Genomic DNA, 23,616 nt, shown 5'->3' with positions numbered 1-23,616 from the left:
TCATTTGTCTGGAAGCTATCGGTTGTAAACTCATTGCTTATCGGTCTATCAGATAAGCACTGACATACGAGACATCGATAACGTACTAGTATAGCTGAAGTTGTAACGAATTATAGACTTTTTTTAGTGTATTATTTTTGTATGTTTTTACGAATCTTAAATAAATCAGGCCTATGAAGTATGATATTTATTATTGCACCATCACTGCATTATTTTACAGCTTTTAACTTGGTTTTAAGTTGTAAAGTATATATAATAGAATGATGAAACCATTTAAACTGTTGGAGAAGCATAGGTAAAGTATGTATGTAGCTTAATAAAATAAAAATTGTGAGATCAGGGCATACTGCACTGGGAACAGATGAGCGCTAAGCCATCGGAAAGACAACGCACTATAAGGCCACAGCAGGTGATGATATAGATATGATCAGTTTTTGTACCCGGTGTCCCCTGATGTGGCACATGGGACATTTTGCCCATAAATTTGACAGGTGCCAGTGACGCTGAAATAAGCCAATCAGTAAATGGAGGTGTGCAAAAATGGCCAATGAGAATGAATTCAAGGGCGTTGCTAGGATATAGGGTGAGGTGATGACAGAGGATAGGAGGAGTTTAATCCCAGACCAGAACAGTTTTGCAAGCAAGACTGTTGGGCTCGTTTAGAGGTAACTTCAGTTCAAAAGCGCAAGACACCTTGTTTTATATAGACATCGTAAAAAAATCAGAACAGCAATATATACGTAGTGAGAATAAAATATTCTATTGTATTCTGAGTTTTTTTTGCTTTGACATACATGGATCATATATTTTAATTCTGTACGAAGGAATCTGTTATCCGTATTTCAAATGAATAGATGGCTATTTACCTCCCGCTCCCGCCTTACAAACTATTTACATTTACCTATTGGGCATCATCTAAACAGTGTTTGTGCTCTTAGGTGTAACATTTTCATAGAAAAGAAAACTACACATTCATAAGTATCCATAGACTTTCATCTCTAAACTAAAAGGTTATTAATAAATGAAATGTTTGCCAAATAGTTTCTTTTAACAGAATGCAATGTCAAAAGGCATTCAAAGCAGGTAAATAAGTAAAATCTTCTTCCACACTGTACTTTAGGATCAAGAGGAAAGCATGAATTCTTGAGTAGCAAATAGTTGTAAGTTCAATGGCACAACTTATTTTTTCTTTTTTTAAACTTTCTTTTTATCAGTCTTTAATGTTGTAATTTCGAATCTTGACCACTTTGCCAGCAGGCCTAGTCTTTTTGCCTGGTTCAGATGTAATCCTGGTGGGTTTCTTTCTTTCCTGGACCAGTGCTTTCAAGCCCTGAACTTTGACTGGTGATGCAGGATACGGGACACTTGTGCCTTGTAGTCTGTCTGATGCAGCAACCCCATCTGCATATAAAACTGATATTTTAGCAACCCAGGGGCAACATGACAAAGTCATATAAACATGCAGTTCTGTGGAGCTCTACATGCTATCAAACTAAAATTTGCCCTGCAAATTTTATTGCTTGATTCACAGAGCCTATGAACCAGTTATGAACCTTGTTAGAGTCATGCCAAGCCTTCATTTAGGGACTTTGCCTGGAGCTCTGGGTTCCCCATATATAACGTCCTCAAGCTCTGAATTTTGAGACCTGCTACTGATGTTGCCCCACATTGCCTCATATTTAAAGGCAGATACATTTAAAGAAACATTTATTTCCAATTAGGATGAGGCCAGATTAAATAATTGAGAACCCACAGTAAGAAATAGCTCATAGTAAGAAATGGATCACTTAGGAATACCTGAAAACTTTTAGTTGTCAGAAGACAGTGTCGGCACTAAACTGGTAAGCTGGAGTTGCAGATTTATTTGAGCTGGGACAGGGATAGCTGGTACCAGACACACTGATATCAGTCAACCCTGTGTCCAGACTACCCATCTCTTTGCCAAGATAGCATAAAGCGACACAGATGATGCAAATGCCTGAACAGGGTGTCGAGTCGTGAAACTGATATGACAGTGTGTTGAAATATAGGCAAACGTGAATACCACGTGAACACTCACTCTACAGGTCACAGAGATACTGAATCTCAAGCCATATTAAACCTTGGTCTCGGGCTCCTAGGTTGCATGTGTCTCTCCTGGATGACAGGGTATATTCCATATCAGCATCCAGTAGCATGACATTATTATTGTGGGAAAGGTGGTGACAGAGTTCTGATTGGTAAATGTTCGCTGGTCCATCCAGTGCAATGCCACAGATTGAGCAAACTCTGCCATTTGGCCTTGAATGATTGCTCATAATATCCTTTTTTAACATCAGTGATACATTTTGGATATTTGCCTAGACACAATTAATAATATGTCTTTTTAATGCTTATTTGTATGAATACTGAATTAAGTTTATCTGAAATAATAGATTGGCCATCATATGAGTAATCATAACAAACTCTCAAATTTCAGATTCTGTTTAATTTTTATGCAGTCCCATCTATCTATCTATCTATCTATCTATCTATCTATCTATCTATCTATCTATCTATCTATCTATCTATCTATCTATCTATCTATCTATATATATACACACACTTTAAAAATGCAGCAATTAAGCTTTGGTCAGCAAAAAACTTACATATATATTCTTAGGAATTCTTATGAGCATTAATTAAAGTAAATTTATGCTTTTTTTGTGACTGCACCTCTGTTTTCGCCATCGCTGGAGGTGAGTACCGTGGGGCTCCAGCCGCGCTCCAGCATCTGCCAGATGTCCTGCAGTGACCCATCGGTGGCCACTAATGACAGCAGGGAGTGAGGAGAGCTAGCTGTGTGCCCTGGAGCCTCACACTGGGGCAGCACGGGCGGAGTGTTCTCTTTAATGCCTGAATACTAGAAGAGAGAAGGGAAAGAAAGGGACAAAAATGTTCTGTCAGAGAAACCAGGCTTTGGAGGGAGATGCTTCGTGATGAAAGAATTGTGTGGTGGACTGTCTGGCTTATGTAACCATGTTTAAATGTGAGAAAATATGCACGCTTAATTGGGATACCTGGTCCCTCGTTGGCAGGTCCCAAGGGTTGGTAGTTCCATCTTTGTCCCCACTCTCACTCCCAGAGAAATGGGGACGCACTATAATAGTTTTTTTCTTACTCTGATCCCTCTGTGCATATTGTAGCTCCTGGGGGGAAGGAGTGGGAGGGGAAGTTGGGGTGTTGAAGGGTTAAAATAAAACAAACTCCTCAACCTAAGCCAATGTGTCCATAATTTACTGTATTCGAGGTTTATTTACTGGATTTTATAATGACTCTAATAATCAAATAGGACGGTTCAATAAACTTTGTTCTGGCACTCTCTAGTGGCCTTACTGATAACAGCATTGCATCAGAAGTATGGCTAAACCAGTTAAGAAACCGTGTTCTTTGACACAATAAGCTGATAAGGAAGCCGTGTTCTCTCTGCCAACTACAAGATTTGAGTTAAGCTTTAGCGCGCATCATTGTAGCTGGAGCACCTGAGTAGTAAGTTTATACTGAAGCTGTTCCAGCGTGGACAGGCGGCTCTGTGACTGGGCTTCACCCTCAGCTCTGGAGGACTGTTTCTCCAAGAGGCTGACGCAAGGCCTGGGACCTGCTTCACAATGACGCGCATCTGACAAAAGACCCAAAAACGAATTCAGAATAACAGAGAAGCAAGGTGGGCTACAAGGTACTGCAAAACTCAAAGCATTAGTAAAAAAATTTAAATAAATCACATCACAAAGCTGTATAAGAAATGTGATTCTATGTCACTCTTTTGAGTAATACAATGTGGGTTAAGATTAGAGTTATACAGACATTTCTTTAAAAAGTGGAAACCGGAGGGTTTTCAGGTAAGACACAGTGTTTGGTTTTCTTGTGAAGCATATATGGTCTTTTTCACTCTGTACTAATCTAAAAATGAAGTAAAATGAAACAAAGACGCATTACTTTTTTTCAGTGTTGGGGGGGAAGAGAGAGAGATAAAGCGAAACACTCACCATCCAGGCCTATCTCTGCCAACTGAGCCCGCAGCCTGTTACCCATCTCAATGAGCTGTCGTTTGTCCTGGCTGAGGCGAGAGATCCAGCGAGCTGCCTGTCTGAGTTTGGACCGGAGCAGGTTGGTATCGCCAACAGCGCCCTCTATGCCAGAGGCCCGGAACAGAAGCTGCTGCCTCAGACTGAGATTCTCCTCCTGAAGCTGCTTTAGCATGTCACTCTAGAATAAGCAACATGACTGAACATAGTTAGCAAAGATAAAACAACTTGGCTCGTATTACAATATACTGAGTTGACTGACACTGGTAATCAATGGATCAGTTTCTATTATATTAACATTATTTATAACAAACTTTTAGTTTTTAGTTCCAACCACTCCCCAAGGGTTCCAATTGAACTGTTACCTGCTCAAGGACGATAGGCTCTCTCCTGCTTGCAATGTCCAGTTTCAGTGCAGACACCTGCACAAAGGTACTATGTTTAAATAATCCATGCTCACCTTAGAAAATCTGAGAATTCTAAGATTGTATATTAATAATACTGACATGATTAATGTTATATATTATAGTCACCTGGTTGCCAAGGGCAACTGTTTCCAGATTATGGAGAAGGCTCCATTTCTGGTACTCTTCTGTCTCTCTCCTCACCTCCTCCAATTGCATCTCTGTTTCAGCCAATTTTTGCTTCAGTCTTGCCTCTTCAGCTGCTGCTCCTCTCTTTTGATTGGCTAGTTCCAAGTGCAGGGTCTCCTTTTCCATTTGATTTGAGTGACACTGGGAGAAGACATAAGACAGCAATCACTTTTGATTCAAAATTTGGTGTTTCCTCCCCCACACAGGATACCAGTAGTTTCTTCCTCCAGCCAATGTGAATGTGGTCAGTTGTACTCTCAGAATCTGTCTTGGAATCTATAGAAATCAAACCTGGGCTGAAAAGTAACCCAGACTAATGTTACTTCATCTGTATCCATTCTAGGAGTTCTAATAAGCAGACAGAAAATAAAGCAGTGAAACACATTTCATCACAGCATATCCATTCCATTTTTAAAGCTCACAAAGTGCAGAATAACACAATAGTAACAACTACACGGTGAGAGCAAGCAATAAACCCTAGGAGGTGGAAATATTAGAGTGTTCAGTTTAAGAGTGCTGAGTATGAGTCTGCTGAAAATAACACTGATGGTCTGAAGCTGATATTAGGCACCAGTATCATTAGTTTCTTCAAGGTTCAGTTTTCATTTTATCTGCTTTCATTCAGTTCACAACACATGGAGGGACGCAAAGATTCTGTGAGTGGGGACAATTTTCTTTACAGTCCTGAAAGCCCAAGTCATGTGATTATTAACAGTCCCATGCTCGTCACTGATGATAAAGTGAACTTTCTACACTGCCTTTTTTGGTATAACATTACCAAGTTGTAACATGATGTGGGGCTAAGTGGGATAGGCACTTGTTACTTAGCATCTTCCTAGGTCACACGAACATTTTGAGAGGTGTGCTTTTGGACCAAATTCTAAAGAATGTTAATTAAATTGGAAGATAGGAAGGGATATATCTTGCAGTCATATTCAAATTAATTTCTCATCCTGGTTATAGTACCCGCTGTGTCAGCTGAGCCACCGTGGATTCCAGATGGGCCAGCCTAACTTCCTGTTTCTTCAGAGCAGCAGCAGAGGCTACTTTCTCAGTTCGCAGTCCACCTGACAAAAAAGATCAGTGCGTGTGTTAGTGCAGACTCGCAGCTATATCCAGTTTGGCTCTCAGAGCCATGTGACCATTGATCACTAACTCACTAACTGTTATGGAAGAGAATATTTAAAAGTCATAATGAATTATAACATGATAGGCTGTGATGTGATGCCATGTAACATTTCAGTCATATTTACTGAAATAGTCACAGTATTTAAATTACATATATATTCAGTGGGTGAACAACAATACCTGCCTATGCTGTGACTTAGGGAAATTACCTATGGTCTCATTAAGTGATCTGATGTGGTTTTGAAGGTAGGCGTTGTCAGGGGAAACAGGGAGTACAGACGCAACAGTGGCCCTTGGAATAGTTGTTTTACAGGCCTCTTCTAATTGCTGTTCAAGGTGTCTGCATTTAGCCTTCAAGTTTTTTAGTTCTTCCTCCAGAGCCTGGTTATATTCTGCAGTTCCTGAAATAAAGCATTAATCCATATAAAATAATAAAAGAAATCTTTCTACAACCTTGCCATTTTCAAAGAATTTCAGCGGTGAAAAGTTTTGTATCTGTGCAGTATCTGTTAATAAGTATCATTAACTTTAGGAATTATTACTGTTAAACATAAATCTTGCCATAGAATAGCTAGCCCTAATTTGAGAGGTGTGAGGGCAAGTACCAGCGCTGCAGGCTGCTGACTCAATGTGCTGAGTCATGCTGGGGCTCTGAGCTGGGGGAACGTGTCTACTGAGACTCTCCATTTGTCTCCTCATCTCAGCCACCACTTCCCTTAGGCTGCTGTTCTCCTGCTGGAGGCGCTGGATCTCCTCTGAGGGGAAACTGTGACTTGCTACGCCACCTGCCTGAGGGTGGAAAAAACTGCATCAGAGTCCTACAGTGAGATTGTTAAAAACTGCACACAGGGCTCCCAAGTGGCTCAACTGGCTAAGAGCCCAAGGTGCCGCAGTCATCTGAAAGTTGTCTGTGCCACAACTGACCATCTTCTCACTGACCATCTTCTCACATCGCAAGTATAGTTTAGTTCCTTGCAAAGTGAGACAGCACTTGGTTAGTTGTTCTATAGAGAACTAAGCAACCTCACAGTCTGATAATTGCCATGTGCTGGAGATACCTGCATAGTGATTCAAAACTGGCAAAAATCATTCAGTAAAAAAGGTTTAGTAGAAACGCTTAGTTTCCATTTGCTAGCTAGATGTTTGTGTGATGGACCACTCTAAATCCAGCAGTGGATTTAAAATCCATCAAACAAACAAACATCCTGATAGACTAATATAAACTTAACTCCCACTAATGTTCTACTACCATGTCAGTCAGTAAGCAAAAATTCAAGGTGGGTGTTCCTAATAAAACGGTCAGTGTGGCTTTAACCAGTCTGAGCATGCTGATTGATTAGCTGCCACTAGATGGAGAAACACCAATGTTATTTTGAGTATTATGGGCTTCTTGACATACTATTGCAGTTACACATTATAATCTTCTGACCAGTAATGCTTTCCAACTGTCTTCCAGTTTGTAATTATTCTTATTCACTGTAACATGGAAATGTCCCAGAACATAATAACAATATAAAGGAATAACAAAAACAAACAAACAAACCAAAAAACACAGGAAATTAACACTAATACCACGTTTCAACATATCACTCAGTTATTTGGAGTGCCCTCATCTTAGACTTTTACAAATGTTGCCAGTTGCCTGCCTATGTTCTATTTGTCTGACATCTAAGCAACAAAGCAAGCGATATTAAAGTCTTTAGATAAAGTTCATTTTGAACTTTATGTATGTTTTCAAGTGACCTTGACTGCGTGGTTTTGTTGTTCAATGGCTGGTGTTCCGATTTTTTCCCACACATATTGTTTTGGATTGACCACAAAACCGTATCCCACTTTTAGCTGGGTCACTCTGATACTTTCTGAGAAACTTCACACATGCTTTGATGTTTTTTTTTTTCTTTTTCTTTTCAGTAATGGCTTCTTAATAGCCATTCTCCCATAAATACCAGCTGTATGCAGACCTCTTGATATCATTGACTGGTGTACCTTCACTCCAGTCTCAGCCAGTGAACACTGTGACTACTTCAGACAGATGGTTTGACCCTCTTTGGTTTCACACACAAGTCCCTTTGTTGCTCTGAGTTTTGAGGAACAGCCTTGCTTGGGTAGTGTCTGTGTGTTATGAAAGCATTGCAAAAAATATTTCTACAGCATAGCAAACAAGCAGAAAATGATTAAGGAAATCTACAGAGAAGAAGACACCAGACTAATTTTACTGCAGCCCACAAATCACATCATTTTAGTTTGAGATATGACATGCCTATTATCTCACATGCTGTAATATCCAGGAACTTCCAAACTCAAAACTATCTATGAACAATAACAAATACAACCACTAGAAAATGCTAACACGAGGAACAATTACATTTTCAAGAATGAAAAGAAAGGTTATTAGACAAGCACTGTAATAATCTTACAAAAGGACACTGGTAATGAAAAGTGCTTTATTTGAGCCATTTGCGCCCCCAACCCCCACTACTTTTCAGATTTAATGGGGTGTGTCCTTGTCTATTATGGGAATAGCATGCACCTCACACACCTCTATTTTCAAAGCCCCACTTGTTGCCGTTTTTGACCTCTACCCAGTCAGTTCAATAAATCAGCACAACCTCAATGCGACCTTTCAGTGTTTCTTTCCCAGTGTCTTTTTTCAGACTGTTTCACTATCCAGTGTGAGTGTGTAACCTTACTCAGAGCACTACAGTGGAGTACGAAGCATGATTCAGGAAACCCAGATCACATTCAGATGCATGTTTGGATTGATACATTTGGTAAAGGCTACTGTTGCACAGGTGCAGCTTGTCAATTTAGGCTGCTCTAAAATAATGGTTGGTTGTATCATTGGATACAACCTTTCCTCAAGCATATTCACAAAAGTCACTGTGAACTTTCAAAGCCACATTCTCTTGGTGTCAAAGCATCTCTTGCTGACATGCTATTTAAAGACTCTTAAAATGTTGCATAATAAACAACCTATAGAGCAGCTGGCAGTGGAGATATGATATCAGTCAGAGCTCTGTCTGACCTTTGCTAAATGTGTCTGGCATCACTCAGAATAGTTCTAGTAACAGGCATTCCTGTGGTCAAGGATGTGTTATTTTTAGCAGCAGTAAGTAAAATTTTACTGACTGTACAGAAATCTATTGACATCTTTTTTATGTAAATGGGTATACTGGCATATTTGATGGCATGATTTCTAACTTGTTGAAATTGCTCTGATCATCATTTCATTCTCTGATAACGTTCAAATTAGATTCAACCTTTTGTTTGGAGTACACTGAGGGTAAACCACATTTGAAATGTTGAGCAAGGCAGTCAGTGACTTACAGAAAATTACAAATATACAGGAAAAGGTAGTTCACAACAAGACATTCTTACATACTGTACTCAAACATGTTTTAAACTGCTTATAAGGCAAATCCACACAGTAAAGGTATTACAAGATTTACAAACTATATTGTATATTGCCTTCTTTTGTAAACCATATACAAATGAATGCTGTGTGCTGCAAATTAAACTAGATTTTTTAGATGTCTTTGTGTTTGTTTGGTGGTGGTGGTGGTGTTGGCGTTGGACTTATTCTTTTTCTTTTCTGTGTTCTTTTATTATTAAGATAAAATGTCTTGCTTTGTAGGAGTGCCTGTCCATCTGGCAATTAGCTGTGAAGACAACTCAAATGATTGTCACTAGTTGGTCAGAAGGCTTAAATACACCTTTCATGTTTGAGATACTACAACCCGGATGAAGCCAATGGCTGCTACGTGTGGATAGATTTCTCTGATATGGCCCAGTCACACACACACACACACACACACACACACACACACACACACTAAATCTTTTTTTACTATCCTAAAAAAGAATTTCCATAAAAATAAAGGAAATGTGTACAGCATGGAAGAGTGCCTTGGTTTGAATTTCTAGTATTTAACTTAATATAGTTTCTCTTTAACAGAAACAAGAAGAAGAGAATAAAATTATATTAAAATAAATAAAAAATCTAATTAAACTAAAGCTAAAATCATCTACAAATAAATATAATAAAATCCAGTGCAACTAAAATCTCAGCTAAATAAGCAAATAATTAATTACTAAATTAATAAGTCAAATAAACAAAAAAGTAAACTAAAATCTGGTAGAATCCAAGTACATACTGGGGGGAGATAAAAAATGTAATGTGCAATGATCAAGTGAGACGAGCTAACAGGGCTTCAGAGCTCCTAGTTACACATTCCAGCTCACTGGGCACTATAAGATCTGATTTTACCGAATCAGTACAGACTCTCAGCGACTGGAAGGTTAGCCAGTCTCTAGACTTATTTTGAGCATTTGTTTACATATAGAAACCATGTAAAGTCAGACTGCTGAGAGCCTTGAAAATAAACAGAGGTCTGGGTGCTGCCTGGAGCTCTACCAGAGAAGATCACCCAATCTTATCATAAAGTATGCAAAGATAAGTGTCGTTACAGTGACCAGTGATGAATCTCAGAGCAGAGTAAAACACAGTCTAATGCTGAGTTCACACGACACGATTGTATGTTTTCTATCAGGATAGCATGCTAAATATCTGGACCTGTCGGCGAGTCCAAAACCTGTACAACCAATGACAACGCAAGATATGGAGGGAGGGGGAGGAGTTGTACAACATCAGAATCCTTGCATATATAACTTGTAGCCAAGTTATATCAAAATATCAATGAAAGGGGGACAGACGGAGGAGCTAGTATGTATGTATCTATCTATATAGATTCTACACTAAAAATGTAGTATTTATATTACTTATAATACTATAAGTAATATAGTAGTTATATTACTTTACTTTAATCCAACATGTGCAGGGTATCATGTCACTCTCTGTGTCATTTGTGTTTTTGTAATAAAAAATAGTTTTGTCCTCATAGGAGGACATACAGACTCGATGGACGGTGAAACATCTTGTAGTGTGTTATCTCCTCTCGCCGATAAGTCGTGTATTGTGGAAGCAGCCACGACTTCAAGATTCCCGATTACAAGATAGCAAGTTGTGTAGTGTTACTAGTACAGCGATCCTAAGGGGTACAGCGATCTTAAGTACAGTACAGTACAGTACAGCGATCTTAAGTACAAGATCTTAAGCAACCTTAAACAGTGAATTAAGGATGTGGTGACAAAACTATCACCCCCGAAAGAAGAGAGGGTGTTGTAACGGGGGGTGTCACTTCAGGCAGCTGAAATGGGTGCTCTGGCTGCTATGCCAGGCTCTCGGGTCTGGTGGTCAGGACATATTTATCGCATGCAGGACCTGGGTTTGAGACCTGGGTGGGGTTTCTGCCCTCTGCCTTCGCCACAATAGGTGTCAGAAGTGACATGGCGCTACAGAGGCCATCGGGAACGCGCTCACGTTTAAGGAACACACCGGCGCTGTTAGGGGGATGGTATAAAGTCCCAGTGTGTGAACCCCAGTGAGGGATATGGGCGTGACCCTGGATGATGAAGGGTTGGAGCACGAAGCACCCACAGAAGGGGTGAAGCACAGGTGTGCCCTCCCCGAGGGCGAAGGCAGTGTTTGCTACTCCCTGAAGGAGAGAGGGTGATGTCACGGGGATCATCACTTCAGGCAGGTGAAATAGGTGCTCTAGATGGGTTCAGGACCAAGCCCCTAGTTTTTGTCTTCATTTACTAACAAGCGTACAGACATAATATTTAAATGCAAAGTTATGCCAAAATACCTACATGTACTCTTTAAAAAAAAACATTTTTCCAAAGCAATAAAAATATATATAATTTAAAAAGAATATATGCCTATAAAGTTTAGTGATCTCATTTGACAAGAATGGTGGTTTGTAAGAATTGGTCAAAAATTAGTAGAGGTGTGTATGCTTTCGTGGTGTCTTTTCATGGTCTAACCTGAGAAGTGGTGCTCGGGGCACACCGAGCCCCAGACAGAGCCTGGGCTCTCTCTATGGTCACACTCTTCAACAGAGCGCCAGTCTCCTGCAGTTCCTGCTCCTTCTCTCTCAGTTCAGCACGCACCTGAGAACACACATCCAGCTCTCATACACATTTATCTACCCAGATCATTAGAATTCATATGGAATAATTCTATTGTAATAAACCAATAATTCCAAAATATTTCCATTCATATGAAAAGTATGAAAGCAGTCATGGATCGATTACTTTACATAAACCTTTATATGATCTAACCAATTAATCTGGCTGCAGTAATCCTCATCTTGGCACCCCACTGACTTGCAAGCCTGCATGTTTATCTTAGCCTCCACTGGAGTGTGTGTTTGCTCACCTGGTCTCTGGCCTGGGTCAGACCCTGGATGAGCTCCTCGCTCTTGAGGTAGTGTTCAGCACGTGCTTCTTCACAGCGCCGCTCCCAGTCCAGCTCCAGCTGCACGCATTTCTGTTCCAGAGCCTGCTCCCTCTGAACGCCAGCGGTCAACTGCTGCTTGTACCTGACCCACGCATAGCAGAAATGTCATAAAAAATGCTCAAAAAGCAACCTAATTGGCTCGTCATTCCTAGCTGTGAAGAGGTTGAGCATGGTCCTAATATTCCAACAAGTATGATTGATTAACAGCCTGCTACACTATTCAAATGGAGCTCAATATAATGTTGCAAAAAGAGAGAACTGGGCAGTACAACTGCACATTGTAAAACAATACCACTGCACATGTTCCAATGAGGAAACTGATGCAAGTAATTCTGAAGTCTAGACACTAGATAATAGGTGTTGACGGATTGGTAGCTTTTAATTTTATCCTGATGTGAAACATAAAATCTACCAGTCCGTCTCCACCTATTATCTAGTGCCTGTACCAGGCTGAGACACTAAGAGCTAGCTCATTGGACAGTGAAATATTACACAGACTTCACTGCAAAATAACTGAGCCTGGCACTGACTACCTTTGGGATTCCTGTTAGTCTAGCCTGATCTAATGTGGTTTAATATGTTTGGAATTAGGATTCAACAAGAGGGATACTTGTTGTCATTAGAATTGCCTGCTTTGTGTGAGACCATAAATGTGCAAATGTCTAAATTCAAATTTAGATCTGTATAAAATCTGTTACACCATTATAAAATCTACATTATATTGATCCACATATACTAACCTTATAATTGGTGTTTCAGTTTGACTGCACAGCTATGCATGCACTCCTGGAAGAACATTTCCAAAGATATACTGCACATTTGGCTAACACTTCAGCTTCCAAGATAGACTTTACTCACTAGCTGAGTTGCTCAGATTCAAAGAGGGTGAGAGCTGGAACAGTGTGTGAGAACAGAGCTTATGTAGGCTTTACACATCATAAAGACCACCCACTTTAAGAAATGTACGCTCCCTGGATCTTTAAACAAATTTAAGTATGACATCAATATGAGCTTTTCAGCAGGTTTTAATTCAACATAAAATGTGTGACTGATTAATGAATCTGGGTCCCTCTGGACAACCTCTCACCTCTCCAAATCCTCTTTACACTTCTGTAGGTCTGCTCTCACTTTGGCCTCTTTCTCCCCTGCAGAGAGCAGCGCTGTGTCCTTGGCAACCGTCTCTTTGGAGACCTGTGTGATGTAAGCATCCCAGGCAGCCTGCATCTTTTTCAGCTCTGCAGACAGCCTTTAAATCACCAAAAGATTTTTAAATTATTATAATGAGGTAGATTAAACATTTCCTCTCATGCTATTGTAATCACAATTCATGTTGAAAGCTTAATTTTAGTTTTCCCCTCATTTCCACAGGCTGTAAACATCTAATTAGATGAGTGACAATGCAGGACATTAATAATACTGACTGGGCCAAAGGTGCATCTCAAAAACATTTAACAAACAATCAAAAACAGTTTGTTTCTTACGGGCTTGAATTACAAGTCAAGCCATGCTCAGAGACACCCACCCTCTCCCTGCCAATCTATCTTGAGTCACAGAAAACAACAAGTGCTTATTAGCGATGCAGTACATCCCACACAAGCAGCAAATCCCTCATCAATGGCCAATTTGAAGCTCTTTACCAGCCTTTTGAAAACAAAAGCGGACAAATAAGTCAAAAGCACATCGTAGCTCTTAAGACAGCACGTGAAATACAGTACAGAGCCACGCCAATGAGAGGTATTGGAGAATAAGAAATGAATTCTATTTCTAATTTCTCTTTCTTTTCTCTAGACAAGCTGTAAATCTAACTACTTTGGAACAGCAATGGGTTTGGATTCATCACTCATCATTATTGGGACAGAGGGATATTTGTTTGGCTGTAAACATTATTTCACATGAGCAGACGTATTAAATGGACGTGCGTTTGTTGGTGAGGATGTAGCAGGAATTTACTCCTGTATCTTCTGCTCTCTGTTTTGGAGCTTGTCCGCGTGGCTCTCCTCTCTCCTCTGCTGCTGCAGGAGCAAGCTGTCCAGCTGGCTCTGGACTTCTGCAGTCCTCCTCCTCTCCTCACGTATGTCAGAGGCATGGGCCTCCCGCATGGCCTTCAGAGTGGCCTCTCTCTCCCGAGCCCTGCGCTCCAACTCTGCATGCCTGCAAACCACACCACAACACTGCTCACCACCTCTCTGCAGCCAAACATGCTTGCCCTCAAGTGCACTAGCTATTTATATTTATAGCTCTATATGTACTTCATGACCACAGAGTGAGTGAATGTGGCCTTTTGTTTTGTTCTTTTTTTTCACATGTATTATTTTTCTTTAAAATACTTAAAAATAAAAAACATGAACCTTTTGCAGATTAATAGCCTTACTTCCTGTTGTTCCCATCTTCTTCTTTTTTATGCTTGGCTTCCATTTGATTCAGTTTCTCCTCAAGCTCGTTTATCCTACAAGACCATGCGTGTCAGTGGGTGAGAACCCCCTTGAAGCAAGCGTAGGGCAGCGTGCACATGTGCTAGATGCTGTGCATACCTGGAGTCTTTGAGCGCAGTGGTGTTGCTGAGCTCCCACTCTCTGTGCAGGATATCTTTCTGAGCTTGCTGATAGAGCTGCTCAGACACCTGCAAGGCCTTGCTAGCCTGGCTGTGTGCTTTGGCATGAACCTCCAGCTCTTTGTTCAGGAGCCTCGCCTGTTCATTCGCCAATCACTTACAATGATTTGGTCTTTTAAGCACAATAATAAATAAATACATAAATAAGAAATCGGATAAAGGTTTTGTTACATGTACCTGGAGCTCGTGAGACAGCACAAAGTTACGCATCTCATCTAGTCTCAGATTGAACTCATGCTCCCGCTTTCTCATCTCACTGTCGAATTCTGCCATCAGTTCCTATCAGAAATGATATTATTCAACAAGTCATGCCCTTTTTCAAATCACTGCAGCTTCACCCAGAGCTATACACTGGAAACCAGTTTGTACATGCACTGTCATCTCTTTCTTTACAAATGGAAAAAAGCTGCTCACACACATGCTCACTGCCAATCAGATTATGTCAAATGAGTGTGGATTCCATATTAAACACACTGAGCTGAGTCATATCTGTTAATATTACATTTCCCTGAACATCCACTCTGTCATACAGTCAACCAATCTACTTGTACATATATTTCCAAGAAGGTTTTAAAAATATCAAGTTATGGCCTAAGTGATTCATGCGGAAATGATTAAACATGAAAACTAAATAAATCAACACTATGTGAAGTGATGCTAAACATGTGAAGCTCTGCCAACATTTTACCAATTTTTTGAGCTTGTGCAGTAAGGCAACAATTCCGTAATTAAAATCACTTTGATATTATGATGTGGCCAATATATAGAGCAGGTAGGGAGAATTCAAAGTTCTGAATAAGAAGGCGTACTTTGAGGAAATTAAAAAAAAAAAAATTAGACTATAAAGTCTATTCTACCAAAAAGTACTCATTCTTTTTCTGGACTAGGGTTAGGGTTAGCTACAGTAGCCACAATATGACCAGCATGGTCAAGGGTTCAGTAGGCAGCAGTTACCAAGAGAAAATGTCAAACGCAAGGCAAAGTACAGTGAAACAAAGAACAATACAATTGCTATTCTTGATTTGACCAACACAGGGCTATCACATTTGGCTGAACATGGACCTGTTTCTGCAGTGCCAGTTCCCCATCAGACTCTTGGATTCGCCGTTGCAGATCTCGTTTCAGTGTCTCATTCTCCTCCCTGAGGCCCTGAATCTCATTCTCCTTCACACTGCATAACAAGAGCAAATACTATTGAATTGGGTGTGCATATCTACACGCGACAAAACCATCATGTGACAGATAATACAACTGACCATTTTAATCATAGGTAAAGAGGACTGTATAATTCAAGATGTAGATATGGCATATACAATACTTAGTGTATGCAAGTATGCAAGTACACGAATGCAAGAAAACTGTCAATGAAAATGTCTGAGATTCTTTAACATTTCCTTATTCATCACAACACTCTTTCATGTCAAGCACCATACAAAGCTATGAATGCTTACTTCTGATCCACTTAGTTTTATTAAAAGTTATCAATTAATAATTAGCGATTCATGTAATGTACGGTTATCAGATAATTGTTATCAAAGTTCAGTAGCCTTAAGACACCAAACCATTCCTCACCTCTGCACTCTTTCCAGCTGCAGCCGGTGTTCTACCCCTCTGCTCTGATGCTGAGTCTGCAGATCTTCATTCTTTCTCCTCTCCTCTGCCAGGGCATCGTGCAGTTTAGCCACCTGTATCCTTAGCTCACTCAGCTCCTCCTGCTGGGCGCTGTTGTCAGTCTGGATACGGGCAGCCATAGCATCGTAACACTCCAGCTCTCTGTCCCGCTCCTCCAGCACACGCAGGTTGTGCTGGAAGTCATCCCGCAAGCAGAAGTAGCGCTCCCTCTCAGTGGACAGCTGGCCTGTGGCTGTGGCCAGCGCGGTCTCCAGCCGCTGAACGTGCAGTGCCTGAAGTTCCTTCCACTCCTTCTCTTTACAGGCCATCTGGGCCTCAAGGTCCCTGCAGTCCTGCATGGTTATGAGTGAATGGCTGAATGCCAGGGCATGGCTAATACTGCAGGGACAGGAAAATCTGAAAAGACAGTAAGTTATTAAGTGAGAAACTTGCCAAAAGATTATAGGGTTAAATAATAATCTTTATTCACATATGGCATTAACACCCTATAGTTGTTCAAATATAAGGAACAAATCCAGTGAACCATGGTCAGTGGGTAGTGGTGCCTCTGTGCTTAGCCCTGAGATCAACACCTATCATTCATTATCTGAGGTCTTGGGCTTCCAGCTCAAAGATCGTGTACTATGGCGAGTGCGGCTGGAACATTCACAGCATATATGGTAAACTAGCTAGCTAGCATACCTGAAAAAACAACATAGCTATCTAGCTAACATTGGTTCACAGATAACAACCTATTCGGCAAGAAAACCTGCATAAAAAGCAGAACAGCGTATAAACAGCATTTATATATTCTCTTATTTTCCTCGCGAAGACTACATACAAGCATATCAGGCACCAGCTGTCTAACGCTAGTGTCCTTGTTTCCAAGGCTGCTAGCGTTGGGAAGCACGTATTATTATTTGAATACAAGAGAGTTAGTTAGCACATGCATTTTACATTGTGTAAAAGAATTATAATGCGCAGTAAAAGGAGACGTGCTGAGCAGGATATCGTACCATTCATTATAGCTAGCTAGCTAGCTAACCACATATCTGTGAATACGCCACGAATTTTGTTTCTATGGAAACCTCAGCCCGGTGGAGTTACGTCGAAGGGTCCGGGTAAAACGTTTTGTTAAGAGGGGTTCCCGTAACTTCAACGGGGTGTGTGAGTATAACAGTAGTAGTAGCTACTTTATTAGATTGTGTTATTTAGCCTACTTATAGAAATCATTGTATAGTTTTCAAAATGCACATTCTTCGACAAGACAAGTGCTGTGCGTTGCTTCTAACTTTAAAAAATGGTGGTGATATTAATGAAACTGCCCTCATACTTACCTGAACAAAACTGTGAAATGATCTGAAGGCATCTCTTTAGGATACAGCGTATTCTCATTAGGATACGGTAGTATTCTACATTTTCCTCCAATGTATGACATCCTGTCTCATACTGCATTAAATGCTATGAGGGATGTGCTTCCTGAGGCTGCGTGCTAATAGTGCTACACAGCAAGCACAAAGGCCAGTGTGTAAGAGAATACTGAGAACTGGTCTGCACCTGCCCGGAGTCACGTAGGCCTATCTTTTGAATGTGTACAGCAGTCTTTAACAGCTTTTAAATAATGCATTACATACTTGTCCAGCTAACACATGGGCACTGGCACATTATCATCAACCTAACAAAGTATTCTAAACGCAATAATCACTAGTATATCAGGCCAGCCACATTAAAAGTAAAATGATCAATCTTATCTGATGTGATTACTGAGTATTTGATCTGTGTTTTAATCGCAAGGGAATAGTACCAGAGGACTAGTACCAGAGTCTGAGGCACTGTGCCCAGTACATTAGAGAGCAAAGTTTAGGCAAGGTACAGATTATCTTAACAAACTATCTGTACAAGATAGTAAATCCTCTTAAATCCTTGTAGAGCGTGGTATTTGTAGAAGAGCATCGGGGTGTGCCTATGAGAGAGAGAGAGAGAGAGAGAGAGAGAGAGAGAGAGAGAGAGAGAGAGAGAGAGAGAGAGAGAGAGAGAGAGAGAGAGAGAGAGAGAGAGAGAGAGAGAGAGAGAGAGAGAGAGAGAGAGAGAGAGAGAGCGCACATCCACATCCTGCACGTCCACCTCCCCTAGATTTAGTTGAAAAGAGACACTCCACAGACTCACCGGAATCCCACTGACGTATCATTACAGAGAGGGGGACGAAGGACGAGTAATGGTTGTGATACTAAAACGGCATCAGAGAAAGACTTTAACAGAGCAAGCATCAATAAGGTATGTAAGATAACTGCCAATATTTCAAGATCCGTGTGTATAAGCTGTAAAGTACAGTTCTGGCATAAAATCTTGCGTCCACGCTGAATACGATAAGCATTTGACATCACATTTAGGCTGGTAAGCAGTAACAGGTCCTTCGAATGAGATGTCCAAGGAGTCGCGACCTTATATATTAGCACTACGAAACGTTTCTACTACAAATCTATCTGTGCCGTGTCTTTATAAAACCTCTGATGTATAAAGTCTCTGATTAGGAATATAGCTGGTTACCACAGTCTCTTTTGAATTTTGAAAGGTCACACGTAGGACTGTGTTTATATAGCGAAATGCTATATGGAGATAATCGATACACCGACGATATTAATGGCAACAGTAATTAAGCGGATGACATGTTCAAAGATAAAGCTACTTACTGCTGAGGCAGTACTATTCAGCCGATAATAATAATAATAATAATAATAATAATAATAATAATAATAATAATAATAATAAATGATAATTTTCAGAAAGAAATGTAGTTTAAAGCGAACAGAATTGCGTTCATTACAAGATAGCGCATATTAAGACAAGATTCCCTAGGCGAACTTTATTGACATGACTAGAGGACATCCTATGCAGTCACGTAGGCTGTCACGTATAGTATACGGAGTTTCTGTATGTCGGAATAGCTAGATACGTCAATCACAGATGTTCTCGCTATTATAAACGGAGCAACGTCTTATATTCCCTTTATCATTTACATATCAGATCTGACGTATTCTCTATCTGATCTGTTGGATCACACGCTGGACCTCTGGGGACAAAATACGCGCTCTTGTCGAGCATCATAATGCAAAAGCAATTTTCTGCAGCTGTTCTGATAGCTGTTGAATGTGGTGCCATACCACTGCTCTGCTCCAGGGAAACAATTGGAAAATATCAGCAACAACCTCTGTCATGGACATACATCACGTATGCTATTTTAAGATGAGAATAGCGTCAAGAAAAATAGAAGTGTTTGGCGGGGTATGTAGGTCAGGGTAATCGTACAGGTCCGCCTTAATCTCGTCACGGAAAGTTGTAGTCTACATACATATTTCTGTTTTTTCTATGGTTTTAAAGTCACATTTGATTTCAACAACGAAATATTTATTACCCAGATACCCTCAAAGTGCGCAAAATCGAAACAGCTAACTGTAACTGCTTAATCAAAAACGGTGAAAGGCACTGCATTTGCTGCTTGGGCTATAGTGTACGACTGTCATGCTGAAATGGCCGACTCTTGAGGCTGTGGGCCAGTGTGACAACCTCTGAAGTATTTGAGCTTACACAACACTGCCCTGTCAGCATTCATAGACAGCTTGTATAATAATAGGTAGGCTGATATCACGCAACATTTTTTTCTGGTGATATTACAATACACACAAATCTGGACTTTTTTTTAAACTGTGAGAATAATAACATCAGGTTGGACCAAAAACACCATTTTCCCAGACAGTTGCAGTGTTCATGAATGGTGAGACATTCCCCCAACCACACACACATACGTGCATGCATGTGCACACATGAACATATAAACACACATATTCAAGATGTAAAATAACATCTTTAACACCTCACCAGTCCAATAAATAACTAGAGAATTTCCTAGAGAATGCAGAATTAGTTCAAGAACAATGACTGTTTTATAATTACGGAATTAGTTATCTTGCTCAAAGGAACATATCTTAGGAAATGTCATGGTCCTAATTTAGGACTAAGGTTTTAGCAGTGCGGAGGGAGGGGTTAAGAGGGTTTATCCAGTGGTGTGCCACCACATGCCCGCCTCCAGAACTCCCACATGAGATCGAGGGATGATGAGAGTTCCTCTTACATGTGGACAGACCCCTAGGAGCAGCTGGGTACTGGGTACGTTGTCTAACGCATGCTAATGGTTTGAATTTCTTCCGCTCGTTTTCTACTGTGTTTGTATGTGTTAACCCGTGGAAAGCATTGGTAATGTAATTTATATGATTTACACTGGAAAGGACTTTTTTACAATGCATAGTATAGTTGTGCTGTGTTGGTCTGGCTCTAGTTGAAGATCACAAGTTTGCTCCGTTGTTTAAGAGGAAATTACACAAAAGGTGTTCTAATTACAGGATGTTTACCACAGACTCTGTGTAAACCAGTGATCTCACAGTTATGTGTTCCCTTCAACTTTCAATCTTAGGGAACAGTCGTGCATCTCTTATAGAGTTGAACCTGTTATATCCATGTGATTTTTTTCCCATCCAATTATATATTTGACCTAACACCCAAGAATTAAGAATGCATTTTTACTGAATACAGAAACACTCAACAAATATTAATGCTTGCTAAGAATGGCATATGCAGCAGAAAGTTTAGTAGAGATAAAACACTGCTCAATGTTTTAATACCTTGACAAAAAGTGACTATATATATATATATATATATATATATATATATATATATAATCTGAGAACTAAGCATTTCTTTTACTCTAAAATTTTTTTTAACAATCCATCATACTTTCTATATGCCTACACATTGTGGAATATTTATGTCATTTAGGGATTGGTTGAACTTTAGCTTTGGGAACATGACTCATTGTGCATTTATATCTAGTAGCGGTGTAGCCACAGTGGTGGGGATTGTTTGGGTATCCCTTGTAAAGTCATGATTCCACCTTCAGCATGATTGTCTTGATCATTAGGGAACATTGTGAGGCTGATTTAACCATCTGATGTACATTGTATGTTCTTTCTTGCATCTTTAGGAAAATGATAGTGATATAACGTTTACAGGACCTATTGTATGTGGCCTCAAACACAGCTGATTTATAGCATGCAGTGTGCTATTAAAGACATTGACCCTAGAATACACTAGAGTTGTGAAAGAAAAGCCACTTCAGGCGTGGTGATTTGGGGCAGGTTACATTAAATCGAACACAAGGGAATCTCTTTTGCAAAGTGGCTAAATGTTATAGATTGCAGTGTTGATATGCAGTTGGATACCACGGACATGGGGACTGAACAAAAGCTCAGTGGTCACTTGATTACTGGCACCTTCCTGTCTGAGTTCCAGATGGGGGAAATAGAGCTTTGGCACCTTTGGATTCATTCATAATAGATAACGGGAAGTGAAACTCTCGGGCCACACTCCCTTGCTGGCTCCACATAGAAGCAGATCAAGAATTTCAGTTGATGACTGCAGACGTTACTGGGAATGAACAGACTGACTGTTTATTGTGCTTCCACATTATTTCTAAGATGGAAATAGACAGAACACAAGCGAAAAATTACAATACGCAGAGAGACAATGCTTGTGGTTTGCTAATGGTGTATTGATTATTTTATGCACGTGACATTTAGCTCTTGGGGGCACAGCCAACCATAGCCATGCGACAGGGGCCTCTGACACCATTTGAAACACTGCCTAAGCAATGTGCATGGCCATGTAGCAGAATCCACAGCAGTATAAAGACTTTGATGTTCTCTGCTGAAAGCTGTACCATAGGGTATTTCACCAACTGTTTGTATTTCAGGGAGTTAAGGACATAAACCAATCTACACACTGCGTAGATAATGTATAATAATGTAAAACTGTCAAAGTACTAGCAATAACAATGTGTTGAAATATTTTGTATGCCACACATTCAACATGGAGAACAAAAACAGTATTTTTGAATTTGTAAATTATTTAAAACAAAGATTAAGCAAAATGCTTCCTAACTGAGTTTATGGGTCATGAACACGGCTACCAGTGTAGCCTATTGTACGATGGTGGCAGGTTATACATTAGTGGAGAGATTATTGGCAGATTACAAAGGTGGGCAATGGTTTTGTCTGGCATGACCTACTACACACTACTCGCGTACTGATTGGGCCCTCAATTGTTATGGGTAGGTAAAACTACCCGGATGGTGGAGAGTGCTCTGTCCAAACTGAGGAAGAAAACCAGGGGTGCATAGAGAAAGAAATATATATACAGATAAATATATATATTCTATGTATGTACAAAAATATATTAACAATGTATGTACAATATATGTATATTATGATTATATACACAATATACAATGTATATGGTTGAGTATATATGTACACAATCTACAGAATGTACAGATCCATTGTATAGTACCATATCTACAGTTGTTGTAACAGGTTAATTGAGTATAAATCTAAAATCTATATATACAGATGTACAGATATACAGTCATGTTACGTGGTGGTGGTGGTGGTCCCCACAGTTTATCAGTTTCCCTGATTCAGGGCCCGAATGGCTTGTGGGAAGAAGCTCCTCTTCAGCCTCTCTGTCTTGGCCTTCAGGGAGCGGAAGCGCCTCCCTGACCTCAACAGAGAGAAGAGTCTATTGTTGGGATGGGTGGGGTCCTTCACAATTTTCCTGGCCTTGGTTTGGCACCTGGTCTGCAGGTCAGGAAGTTCCGAGTGAGTGATGCGCTCTGCTGAACGCACTACCCTTTGGAGTGCTTGTCTGTCCTGCTTGGTGCTATTTCCAAACCAGACTGTGATGTTCCCCGTGAGGATGCTCTCGATAGTGCAGGTGTAGAAGTTCCGCAGTACCTTGGAGGGCAGTCTGAAGTCCCTTAGGCGTCTGAGGTGGTAAAGACGCTGACGAGCCTTCTTTGCCAGGGAGCTGGTATGGCGGGACCAGGACAGGTCCTGCGAGATGTGAACACCAAGGTACCTGAAACTATCTACTCTCTCCACCGTGGTTCCACTGATCCTCACAGGTTGGTAGTGCCGCTCCTGCTTCTTGCTGCAATCCACGATCAGCTCTTTTGTCTTACTGACCTTTAGGAGGAGATTATTTTCCTGGCACCAGTTTTCCAGGTGTTTAATCTCCTCCAGGTAGGCCCTCTCGTCGTTGTCCGAGATCAGACCCACGACAACGGTGTCATCAGCTAACTTGACAATGATGTTAGAGCTGGAAGTGGCTGTGCAGTCGTAGGTGTACAGTGAGTAGAGCAGGGGGCTTAGGACACAACCC

General features: G+C 40.5%; 1 protein-coding gene and 1 long non-coding RNA gene across 4 annotated transcripts; one reads left to right on the top strand and one right to left on the bottom strand.

The window, feature by feature from the left end:
- Window positions 1-192: 192 nt before the first annotated feature.
- On the bottom strand, window positions 193-18,130 carry LOC113569223 (coiled-coil domain-containing protein 57-like). Of its 3 annotated transcripts, none has more exons than XM_081697399.1 (20): window positions 17,685-18,130; window positions 16,309-16,764; window positions 15,799-15,907; window positions 14,914-15,015; window positions 14,657-14,814; window positions 14,497-14,571; window positions 14,076-14,276; window positions 13,213-13,371; window positions 12,045-12,207; window positions 11,651-11,776; window positions 6,370-6,553; window positions 5,974-6,165; window positions 5,603-5,703; window positions 4,652-4,777; window positions 4,409-4,465; window positions 4,005-4,224; window positions 3,501-3,637; window positions 3,039-3,167; window positions 2,695-2,881; window positions 193-1,401 (listed from the first exon to the last, which is right to left on the bottom strand). In XM_081697399.1, the coding sequence occupies exons 1-20, from the start codon at window positions 17,783-17,785 to the stop codon at window positions 1,211-1,213; spliced, it is 3,174 nt and encodes a 1,057-aa protein (XP_081553525.1). In that variant the 5' UTR covers window positions 17,786-18,130; the 3' UTR covers window positions 193-1,210. The 3 variants fall into 3 exon arrangements, with proteins under 3 accessions (XP_081553525.1, XP_035389457.2, XP_081553526.1); XM_035533564.2 differs by having other exon boundaries at window positions 195-1,401; window positions 4,577-4,777; window positions 17,685-18,127; XM_081697400.1 differs by lacking the exon at window positions 17,685-18,130 and adding an exon at window positions 17,364-17,457 and having other exon boundaries at window positions 196-1,401; window positions 4,577-4,777.
- On the top strand, window positions 9,885-14,069 carry LOC145651297 (uncharacterized). Its single transcript, XR_014117166.1, has 3 exons — window positions 9,885-10,491; window positions 13,277-13,410; window positions 13,914-14,069. It is a non-coding gene; the product is annotated as an uncharacterized LOC145651297 (long non-coding RNA).
- Window positions 18,131-23,616: the final 5,486 nt, after the last annotated feature.

Source organism: Electrophorus electricus, chromosome 15 (assembly GCF_041902795.1).
Source record: "Electrophorus electricus isolate QZ-2024a chromosome 15, ASM4190279v1, whole genome shotgun sequence".
Taxonomy (NCBI): Eukaryota; Metazoa; Chordata; class Actinopteri; order Gymnotiformes; family Gymnotidae; genus Electrophorus; species Electrophorus electricus.
Note: the sequence above shows the minus strand (reverse complement) of the source record. Positions and strands in the feature narration are given on the sequence as shown.

What these genes read in the sequence shown, in the direction of transcription:
- LOC113569223 (XM_035533564.2), bottom strand. Translation starts at nt 17,785, where the DNA reads ATGTCATACATTGGAGGAAAATGTAGAATACTACCGTATCCTAATGAG. An exon ending in AACTGGCACTGCAGAAACAG is followed by an intron (nt 15,016 to 15,798) that starts GTCCATGTTCAG and finishes CATTTCTGATAG; the next exon opens with GAACTGATGGCAGAATTCGA. An exon ending in AGCCTATCGTCCTTGAGCAG is followed by an intron (nt 4,225 to 4,408) that starts GTAACAGTTCAA and finishes TGCTTATTCTAG; the next exon opens with AGTGACATGCTAAAGCAGCT.